The sequence below is a fragment of the Podarcis pityusensis genome, assembly GCF_964106645.2.
Source record: "Podarcis pityusensis genome assembly, chromosome: 13".
Classification (NCBI taxonomy): domain Eukaryota; kingdom Metazoa; phylum Chordata; class Lepidosauria; order Squamata; family Lacertidae; genus Podarcis; species Podarcis pityusensis.
This window is the reverse complement of record NC_138038.1, coordinates 30447314-30459277: the sequence shown is the minus strand read 5'-3', so window position 1 is coordinate 30459277 and position 11964 is coordinate 30447314. Positions and strand designations below refer to the sequence as shown.

General features: G+C 39.5%; 1 protein-coding gene across 1 annotated transcript; it reads right to left on the bottom strand.

Annotated features, from left to right (window-relative positions):
* Positions 1–9490, bottom strand: LOC308460830 (olfactory receptor 14A16-like; the record flags this gene model as incomplete). The annotated part of the gene is made up of 3 exons (XM_080977365.1): positions 1–822; positions 6798–6982; positions 9343–9490. The coding sequence occupies 3 exons, from the start codon at positions 9488–9490 to the stop codon at positions 1–3; spliced, it is 1155 nt and encodes a 384-aa protein (XP_080833491.1).
* Positions 9491–11964: the final 2474 nt, after the last annotated feature.

Genomic DNA, 11964 nt, shown 5'->3' with positions numbered 1-11964 from the left:
TCACAGAGAGAGATTTCCTGTTTTCAGAATAAGCCTGGAAAAGATATTCATAGAAGAGGTCTTCAAACCCAACAGCTTTGATAAAGAATTTTTAATCTCCTTATTTCGCATGCTGTAGATTATTGGATTGAACATGGGTGGTACAATGGTATACATCACAGTTAAGGCAATGTCCAGAAATGATGGGGTTTTAGAAGGAGGCCTGAAGTAAGCAAAACTTCCTGTGAAACAAAATATGGAGAAGACCACAAGGTGGGGAATGCAAGTGGAGAAGGCCTTTTTCCTTCCCTGAATAGAAGGAATTTTCAGAACGGCCATGAAGATGTGTATATAAGTGATGACAATGAAGACAAAGCAGCCAGCCAGCAGGATTATACTCACCACCAAAGCGCCAATTTCTATTAGGTATAAATTGGAACATGCAATTGTAAGTAACGATGGGACTTCACAGAAAAACTGGTTGACAATATTTGAGCAGAATGGAGTTGCAAAAGTTGCACTAGTGTGCATGACTGCATAGAGAAGGCCAGCGACCCACACACCAGCAATCATTTGAGTGCAGAATGTCCTATTCATCACCATTTCATATTGTAATGGATTGCAAATGGCGACATATCGATCGTATGCCATGACTGTAAGGAGAGCAATATCAGATGATAGAAAGAATAGAAGTGAGAGGACTTGAGCAGCACATCCTGCAGAAGAAATGTGTCTGTTATTCATGAGAGAATTGGCCATGGAATTAGGAATAGTGACTGAAACAGTACCTAGGTCCTGGATGGCCAAGTTCATCAGAAAGAAATACATGGGAGTGTGAAGTTTCTGGTCAAAGGTGATTGCAGATATTATGAGAAGATTCCCTAATACAATTGCCAGGTACAATACCAGGAACAGAGAGAAGTGTAGAATCTGCAGTTCCCGTATTGATGAGAACTCAAGGAGTAGAAAGTCAGAGACAGAAGATTTGTTGTCTTTTTTGGCATTCATGACTAAAATGCTTGCTGAATCTGAAAAAAGAGATAAACATTAGATTAAATCATCTTTTGAAAACAAATATTGACTCTCTATAGATAATACATCATTCTCTTAAAATAAACTACTATTGTAGTAGATGGTGCTGCTCGTTACAACCAGTTTTGTCATAGCACATCATTCAAACCAGGACTAGTAGTTAAGCTCTCTCCTCCAGGGGAGCCCGGCCAGCCAAAATGGCACTTGGAGGGTGAAAACCAGGTGCCCCTCTTCCAAGGCTTGGAGAGGGGCACAGAGATGCCTGTTTCACCCCCCCCCCCTCAAAAAATCATGCCTGGGGCCATGGCCCCTCTGGCAACACCCATATTATGCCCTTGACACCATTGTCCGGGCACAGTGTACATTGAGTTTAAAAATATACAATAAAGATAAAAACAGTTAAAACTTGCTGCAAGAATTGGGCCCAGAATACTGAATACATGCCTCCTGCTGAATATAAGCCATGTGTTTGAACCATGTAGAACCCCTAAGAGCTTTCCTTCAAAGACCCCACTGATAAAACCAGAATAATTGGAATCAGGCTATCCTCAGCCCAAGTTGTGGTCGTCATTGGAAATTAAAACACGAACATTGAATTGGACCCTGTATCATTCCGGTGGCTAGTCATCGCCCTATGTTTACGAGTTAGTTACTTCAGTTTTGATACTGAATTACAGGATCAAAATATGCTTTGTAAATATGGAGGTATTAGTGAGAGGCATCTGCGCTCTGCATATTGTGATATTATCACTGCAGTAGTCATTGTATCACCACCCTGTTCATTGTTTTATTGTTGTTGTTGTTGTCCCCCCCTACCCAGGCAGGCAGGCAGCACTGTGTGCCTTTGCTTGACTCCAGTGTGGGGCAAATTGCACTGGCAGTGTCAGTAACAAGGGCTGGGCTGCCCACTTGCTCATGCAATGCTGCTGCATGGTGACATGAATGTACAAATGTGCATGGAGAGATGCTCACAGCTCCTCTCCTCATGCCCAGATCATTTTGCTGCCACACTGTACTAAGCTAAGACAAAGTGCTTAAGCTTTCTCCTCACTCACTATGAGCTGAAATCAAGGCTTGCTCCTGGTTACAGCTCGTGGTTAGTGAGGACAAAGCTTAACCATTAGTCCTGGTTTGAATGATGTGCTATGACAAAACTGGCTGTATCTTAAGATGGCAGTAAAAAGAACCACACAGTAGCAAAGCGACTATCATCTTCTTTCCAGGAGGTTGCACATTTGTGAAGTCTCACTAAGATAAGATTTGGCTTAGCGTGTCATGGAAACCAGGTCATTCATTGGGTATTCTACATGCATTCTATATAGTTTTCAAGAGAGACCACAAAGCAAGCAGGATTTCACATTCTGCACAATACACTATAGTAATATTGCTGCACATTTGTGCATTCTCACTGTTATGAGCAAAAAGCAGAGACTCAGTTTTGAGGTGATCATGCAGGGAATCCATGCTTAAGACACAATAAAAAAGTAATTGGTTTGTGCTCTGCCTGCCAAACCAGCAGGAAATAGATCAGCTCCAGTACTTAGAAAGGGGAGTAAAGGGCTTGTAGTTAGATGAGTTCTCTTTTATCTATCTCTCTGACCTTGAAGAAGAGAATTGTGGATTGGTGAGAAATTCCCCATTAAGGGCTGCTGTCATGGATCTGGAGCCTCTGACCAGACAGGCACCTTGTGAATGGAGCTTTGAACCCAAATGAATGATGTTTTGGTAATGTGCAGCAAAGACACTTTGTCCTTGCCTCATGGTGAGGCAAGGCTCAGGTGTGTGTGTGTGTGTGTGTGTGTGTGTGTGTGTGTGTCTCAGCCTCTCCCATCCAATTTCCCTGTAACGGTCTGTTCGATTGATCAATCCTGGTGTTTGTGTGGCCTCATTCCTCAATGTTGTTGAATAAAGGGACTTAGGGAGCGCTGGGTGGATATTTTCCTCACAACATCACTAAGCTAAGGTTTGGCTTAGTGTGTCATACAAACCACAGGCCATTTTGTAAGCTAAGTGCAGTCTATATAAGCTTTATGAGGCACCATCTACCAAGCAGAATGTCCTATTCTCCACAATACACTATAGTAGTATTTTCTTCATTCAGCTTTTAAAACAACTACCCAGGCGATTACTAAAATTAAAAATATGTAAATAACTTACTCTTTTTTTTAACAGAAAGTAAATTTTCAGATGAAATTTATTTACCACTTCAGGGTCCTTTGTATTCTTCCAGCCATTCATAAAACTTGTTCCCTTTTTCTTCTTTTTTTAAGTTCACCTCTCTTTTTGAGGTGGAAATAAGTTCACCTCTTCTTTCTGAGATGGTGGAAATATTTGTGTACTCTTGCAGAATGATGCTTTTACTACGTAGTGGGAAATTATTCTTATAATATTTATACTCCTGGGAGTATGGTCTCAGAACCCCAACGTAAACAATTGTGTTCTTGGAAGCTTGGACTCAGGGGCTCAACACAAAACAACAGTAGCATTTCTTGAGACTTGGTCCCAGGAGTCTGACACAGATGATCAATTGAGGTTCCTAAATAAATGTTAATTTTCTGGCCCTTTACTTCTGATAATAGCTCTGTATAGTTAAAGGAGAATAATTAAAAAAAGAAGAAGCCAACACGATCACTAAGTTCTTCTCAACCACTGCTTCAAATGCATTTAATTCATTAAAAGGTTTAAAAGCTAAGCGTGATATCATTCATATAAATGAATGGCATGTGGTTGAGGTTAGTGGCCTTTCCTGACAAATCCACTAAATCTTTTCTCTCTCTCTCTTTTTTTTTTTTAAAGAATATTTATTCCAATTTTAAAGTTACAAAAAAGAAAAAGAAGAAATAACAAACCATACACATGTTACAAAAAACAGACAGTAAGAGGAAAAAAAACTCCACAAAGAATAAACATACATCACAATAAAGAATAACAGAAATCAAATTAGACCTTTACAACCTTTTTCCCTTTTACTTATTTCCATGACTTCCTCTCACCTCCCTGCTTTGTATTCTAGTTTAGATCGTATCTCCAGCAAATCCTTCTAACCTTCTTTTCTTTTACTTATTTTAACATTCGATAGTATTTAATCCTCCTCTATCCTCATTTTACACTTCATTTTTACTTATTCCATTATACCATATCTGCCAATACGGCCTAATATTCTTTTCCAACCTTTTTCTAACATTCTTTTATATTACAGTATTTCTGAAGATATATTTTGAATTTTTTCCAATCTTCTTCCATCAACCCTTCTTCCTGGTCTCGAATTCTGCCGGTCATCTCAGCCAGTTCCATATAGTCCATCACTTTCATCTGCCATTCTTCTCGGGTAGGCAATTCTTGTGTCTTCCAATATTTCCCAATGAGTATTCTTGCTGCTGCTATCGCATACATAAAAAAATTTCTGTCTTCCCTTCACACCAATTGGCCGACCATGCCCAAGAGGAAGGCCTCTGGTTTCTTCACAAAAGTGTATTTCAATACCTTTTTTAGTTCATTATATATCATTTCCCAGAAGGCCTTGATCTTTGGGCACGTCCACCAAAGGTGGAAAAAGGTACCTTCATTTTCTTTACATTTCCAACATTTATTATCGGGCAAATGGTAGATTTTTGCTAGCTTGACTGGGGTTAAGTACCACCTATAAATCATTTTCATTATATTTTCTCTTAAGGCATTACAAGCTGTAAATTTCATACCTGTGGTCCATAACCATTCCCAGTCAGCAAACATAATGTTATACCCAACATCTTGTGCCCATTTAATCATAGCAGACTTAACCATTTCATCCTGTGTATTCCATTTCAGCAGCAGGTTATACATTCTTGACAAATTTTTAGTTTTAGGCTCTAACAATTCCGTTTCCAATTTGGATTTTTCCTCCTGGAAACCAATCTTTTTATCTAGGTTAAAAACCTCCCTTATTTGATAGTAATGAAGCCAATCTCGAACTTTAGTTTTTAATTTGTCAAAACTCTGCAATTTTAGTTTATCTCCAACTTGTTCTAAAATTTCACAGTATTTTGGCCAATTTGTCTCCATATTAGTTTTTTTCAATGCCTTTGCCTCCATTGGTGACAGCCACCTTGGTGTTTTACTTTCCAACAAATCCTCAAATCCACTAAATCTAATGGCACACCTAGGCATATCATGCAATCAGACAAACAAAATTGTGAATGGTACATCTAAGCTGGAGGAATGCAAGATGCCCATGTAACACAGGATATATTTTGAATCCGCATATCTAAATTTATCTGGAAGTTGTAACTGGGGACAACATCTCAGTAGTTCCCTATGATTATAGTGTTACTGTGGTTGTGTGCCACCCCCAATCTCTGGCTGAGCAGTAACAATACTCCAGAGGGTTCTAGACACTCACCCAGAGTCTGTGTTCCTTTGCAGAAAATGAGGCACAATTGAGTCTCTAATGTCTTTATGATATATGGTTTATTTTATACATATATACAACCTTTAGCCTTCAATGGAGTGGCACACAGCAGCAGCACCCCATAACATGCAAGCTTAATCTATGGCAGCATCACCAGAATCCATGTCTTCTGCAGCCTATCTTGTAAGGCACATTCAAGATGTTCTCCTTTCCACTTCTTCCTTACAGTTCACCTAAGTTCTGGTCTCATTTTGTAACACAGGAGAAGGTCTCTCCTTTGGCATCCTAGAGTTTATTACCTCAAAAATGTCTAGCATTTCACACTTATTCACACTTTGCCCTTTGATGCTTTGAACTGCTAAAGAATAATGCCCTCCAGGTGTTCACCTCACACAAAAATTAGTCTACTACATAACCCATGAAGTGTGCCCACTTAACCAACTTTACATGTGTTTAATACGGAGGCTTACCAGAGAGTCCACTATACTTCTTCCTAATACACTAGGAACTGGCCATTTTCAGGTTATAAATCCTATTATTTACTGAACCTAAACATTGGTATCACAGATCTAAAACAATACTTAGAGAGATTTCACCTTTTCAGAATAAGCCAGAAAGAGATATTAAGAGAAGCTTGCCTGAAACCAAGTAATTTTGATAATGCATTTTTAATCTCTGTATTTCTCATACTGTAGATTATTGGATTGAACATGGGTGGAACAAAAGTATACATCAAAGTTAATGCAAAGTCCAGATCAGATGGAGTTTTAGATGGAGGCCTAAGGTAAGCAAAACATCCTGTGAAACAAAATACGAAGAAGACAACAAGGTGGGGTATGCAAGTGGAGAAGGCCTTCTTCCTTCCCTGAACAGAAGGAATTTTCAGGACAACAGTGAAGATGTGTACATAAGTGACAACAATGAAGACAAAGCAGCCAGTCACCATGATTACACTCACCACCAAAACTCCAATTTCTGTTAGGTATAAGTTTGAGCAGGCAAGTGTAAGTAAATGTGGGATCTCACAAAAGAACTGATTGACAATGTTTGAACAGAAAGGTGTAGCAAAGGTTGCACTAGTGTGCATGACTGCATTAAGAAATCCAGTGACCCACACACCAGCAACCATTTGTATACAGGCTGCCCTGTTTATCACCATTTCATATTGGAATGGATTGCAAATGGCAACATAGCGATCATATGCCATGACTGTAAGCAGGGCAGTATCAGATGATAAAAAGAAAACAAATGAGAGAACCTGAGCAACACATCCAGTATAAGAAATGTGTCTGGTGTTCATGAGAGAATTGGCTATGGATTTGGGGATAGTGACTGAAACAGCAATTAGGTCCTGTATGGCCAAGTTCATCAGAAAGAAGTACATGGGAGTGTGAAGGTGATGGTCAAAGGCTACTGCAGAGATAATGAGAAGATTCCCGAATACAGTTGCCAGGTACAATACCAAGAAGAGGAAGAAGTGTAGAATCTGCATTTCTCGGATTGCTGAGAACTCCAGGAGTAGAAATTCAGAAACAGAGGATTCATTACCTATTCTTGCATTCATTACTATAATGCTTGCTGCCTCTGGAAAAACAAAAACACGACAACAGGAAGTTCAACATCAGTTGTTGTTATTGAGCTTTATTGGCATAAACATTTAAACACTGGTTTAAATCCTCTTCTGATAAGAGCTTTTGTGAGATATAGAAGGTAAGAGAAGGAAGGAGAGAAAAAAATCTAATAACAAATCTTCATCAAAGCAGGAGTTAGCTTTTAATTCTTTATAGCTCATACACCATTATTTTAAAATAAGAAACTGTTATTTTAAAACTGGATGATGGTGCTGCTCTCAATCTCTGGAAAATGAACGATGCCACTGCTGGAGATGTAACACGGGAGTCCTACCACAATCCTTGCCATACTTTCTTAGGGTTGCCATATTTCAAAAAGTAAAAACCAGAATGCCACCAAAATTGTTGAGCCAAAAAAACGTGATTTTTCGATTGACTTGTCTAAGATCCACAACAAAGTGCCGGCTTTCGGAATTCCCCACCCCTCCAGATGTCAATTCCGCCTTTGAAATCCCGGTAATGTCCAGACATATGGCAGCCCTATACTCAGAGGGCAGATGCCTCTTGCTATCATGTACATATTTACAAAATGTATCTTGAGAGCAAGATTCAGTATCAAAACTGATCTTGATAGTTGCTTCAGTTTTGATACTGAATTACAGCAACACTTAATTCTAGGAAGATGATTCAAGCTTTTTGTATTAATTCCCTATGCCTGTCACAACTTGGGTGCTTAACAGCTTGATTCCTAATATCCCTGTTTTATCAGTGAGGCCTTTGACTGAGTAACTGGTAGTGGTTCCACATGACTCAGACACATAGCTGATACTCACCAGCAGACATGCATTCAGTATTCTGGGCTCAATGCTTTGCAACTCCTTCCTAGTTGAGATCACAGAAGTTTCTATTGTTTAATCTTGGTTGTATGTTTCTAACCTTAATGTGTACTGTGCACAGACCACAGTCTTATGTATGTACAAATGTATAGGCTCTTGAAGAGAAGCTTATAACTGCTTTACTTGTCTTCACTCACAAGTAGCTGCAGTGAAGGTTTATTCTTGGTTGTAGCTCATGGCTGATGAGGAGAGAGGCTAACCACTAGTCCTGCTTTGGATGATGTGCTAAATCAAATCCTGATATAGCTTAAGATAACAGTAAAAGGATGCGGGTGGCGCTGTGGTCTAAACCACTGAGCCTCTTGGGCTTGCATTTCAGAAGATCAGTGGTTCAAATCTGCACAACAGGCTGAGCTCCTGTTGCTCAGTCACAGCTCCTGTCAACCTAACAGTTCAAAAGCACACCAAAGTGCAAGTAGATAAATAGGTACTGCTCTGGCGGGAAGGTAAATGGCGTTTCCGTGTGCTGCTCTGGTTTTGGTGTTTCGTTGCGCCTAGTCATGCTGGCCACATAACCCGGAAAAACTGTCTGCGGACGAACGCTGGCTTCCTCAGCCTGTAAAGTGAGATGAGCGCTGCAACCCCAGAGTCATCTGCAACTGGACTTAACTCCCAGGGGTCCTTTACCTTTACCTTTTTTAACAGTAAAAAGGACCATGGAAGAGCAAACCTACTGTAATCTAGGAGGCTGCACATTTGTGTAATCTCACTAAATTAAGATTTGCAATTAGCTTGTCATGGAAACCAGGACTTTGGGTATTCTATGTGCAGTCTATATAGGTTTCAGGAGAGACCACATAACAAGCAGGATTTCACGATCTACACAATACACAATAGTAGTATTGTCTGGACTTAACCCTCCAAAAACTACCCAGATATCACTAAAGTTATAAAAATATAAACATCTTACTCTTTTCCTATATAGAAAATAGATTCCCAGAAGCAATTTCTTCATTACTTTAAGATGTTCTGTATTCTTCTAGCCACTCAAGGACGTATTTTTTCAAAAAGATATCACCTGCTCATTGTCTTCTGTGAAAGCTAAAATGTTTCTATACTCTTACAGAAAGATGATTTTACTATGGGAGGGAAATTTATTATTATTATTATAGTTTTGTTCCTGGGAGTTTGGTCTCAAGAGCCTCAAATAAATCAGCAATTGTGTTCCTTGGACTCAGGAGTCCCACAAAAATTAGCAGCGGTGTTCATTAAGGCTTGGTCCCAGGAGTCCAAAACGAATCATACAAAGTATGTAAACGTATGAACATACTTAAGCTAGAATAAACCACCAACACTTAGATTTGTTTATATTCCTGTTTCTAAAAAGTATACTATGTAATACTATTAAAAATGATAATGTCAATGCCATATAAGTCTTTCTGGAAACTTCTTGTTTCAACTGGACCTTCGCATACTCATTTCTGATAGTTGTGCGAGGTATAACTAGCTCAGTGTTGCACATGCAATTTTCCCTTACCCACTGTGTTCTCCCATTTAGGATATCTGGAGAAGATGCCGTTTATTACATTTAATATATATTCATCTGAGGTCTGTATTTTATACGGTCTGAGAGCTAGTTCTTCATTAACAACATCCCTATGTGTCCCTGAAATATCATCATGCATTCAACCCTCACCTTTGGTTGCAGAGGAGTCTATGCTCATAACCCTGTCCCATAATATCACTTCTGTCTCAGTATCTTATGTATCTGGGACTGGACACCTTGTGTTAAATCAGAGTTAAGGTGTTAACATGCATGGTGGCATGGTCCTGAGTTTTCTATGAAACAAGAGCTCATCAAGGGAGCTTTCCTGCTCTAAGGATGTGGCCCTGTAACTTTGAAATGCCATACAAGGATCCAAAGCCTTTTTTTTAGCAAATACTTTATAATTTTCAAATACAAGGGCCAGCAGCTCTTTTTCTATTTGTGCATGGTTACTTTTGCGGTTGGTGAGACGCCGTGTAGCACATACCGTACCACTTGTCTCCGGAGTTTTCATATGTATGTGGGATTTAAGGTCTAATAATGTAGACTTGTCCATGGAGTTTTCTTGGCAGGGATACTGGAGTGGGTTGCCGGTTCCTCCTCCAGGTGGATCACGTTTGGTCAAAACTCTCCACTATGACCTGTTCATCTTGGGTGCCCTGCTCGGCATAGTTCATAGCTTCTCTGAGTTATTCAAGCCCCTTCGCCACGGCAAGGCAGTGATCCATGAAGGGGATCCCATGGACTGCAAGAAGATCAAACCTATCCATTCTTAAGGAAATCAGCCCTGAGTGCTCACTGGAAGGACAGATCGTGAAGCTGAGGCTCCAATACTTTGGCCACCTCATGAGAAGAGAAGACTCCCTGGAAAAGACCCTGATTTTGGGAAAGATGGAGGGCACAAGGAGAAGGGGACGACAGAGGACGAGATGGTTGGATAGTGTTCTCGAAGCTACCAGCATAAGTTTGACCAAACTGCGGGAGGCAGTGGAAGACAGAAATGCCTGGCGTTCTCTGGTCCATGGAGTCACGAAGAGTCGGACACGACTAAATGACTAAACAACAACAACAATGTAGACTTCTGTTGCTTAGGGCAAAATATAGTGACTGATAATCTAATAAATGAATTAACCACTTAACAATTTTTTTAAAAATATCCCTTCACTAAAGCAGTTCCTATGCCTTCTCTGGAGGCAACTATGGGCAATTTATAATCAGAATATTGTGTTCAAATCTTTAGACTATGTTAGCATACCATGTCTACAGAACATGAAGTTCTTTTCATTTATTCATACAGATTCCATACATTTGAGTACTTCCATCCTTGTGAGGTCCAAAGGAATTTGCAAGGAACATGTGTCACTTGTCTTTTTGGCTATGTTATTTAGATGTTATATGCATCGTTCACTTTGCCCATTCCTCCAAAAACATAAGGGTACATCTGTTCAAGGTGAATGTCTTTTGTTTGGCAAATTGAGTGTCATCTTTCAATGAATCCCAGAGCATGACTTTTTCTCTCTCTCCAAGCAATAGTTCTTTATTCCCATACACTATCACAAATAGGATGAACTCTATCAGTTCTGGGAAGCTTACCACCAACTCCCTGTGTGGAATTACTTTCCCTGTGTGAAACTCCAGTCTTATATTTTCCGAAAGTATGTGGTTTTGTTTTTTAAGATTTTGAGAAATTGTGTCAGTGGCCACTGTGTCAATTTCCCTAACTAAAGATGGGAGGTGGGAAACATGAACAACTTCCTGGGTTTTTAAAAGATACAGCTGTTTTAACTCTTTCTTGGTAAAAAAACAACAGCACCAGCCAGGTGTTTTACTTATGGGAAGGATGCCCTGTGTCCACTTATCTGCCACCAAAGGTTCAAAGTAATGAGGAGACACTTCTGGAACAATTTTATATACAGTATACAATGAGGATTCCAGGTTAATAGTCACTATGGTATGGTAGAACACTTCATTTTAGAAATGTTACTTATGTGGGGCACAATAGTTTCAGGCAAAAATTCTTTACAGAGAACATTTAAGCCCCAGTTAGCACTCTTATTTAAAACTAGTTTCAGGATAGATTATTTCCATCTAAAATGGACATTTGTTAATTCTAGCAAGAATCTCACAGCCCCTTCTAGGATTTTTTTCTCAGCCTCAGGGAAGCAAATTGGGTTGCCCTCTAAAACTAATCCCTAAATCCAATCAGAACAGGTCCTTCTCATCTGAAGTTCCTAAACAAGGGCTCATCCACACTTTTACTTCTTCCATAGTTAGAAACCAAGGGTGTGAATAGGGTTGTTTTCTCCTTTCCCTACTCATTTCCTCGGGAAAACCCATTTTAGCTTTAAATAAAAAGAAATGGCATTCTACGGAAAAGCTTGTTATCAGATGAATGCTGTTGGAGAAGAGAAAGGGTTAGACATGCACTAAATGATAAACAGTCCCTCTCTAAATGCATAATTAACAGGCTATGTGAACAGAGAAGCAACAATGTTAATGGTATATCTATGCTGGAGGTCCTTTTGACACCCAGCAGATTTTGAGTCTGCATATCAAAATGTATCTAGAAGCTGTAACTGGTCATGATATCTCCACAGTTCCTTATGCTTAGAC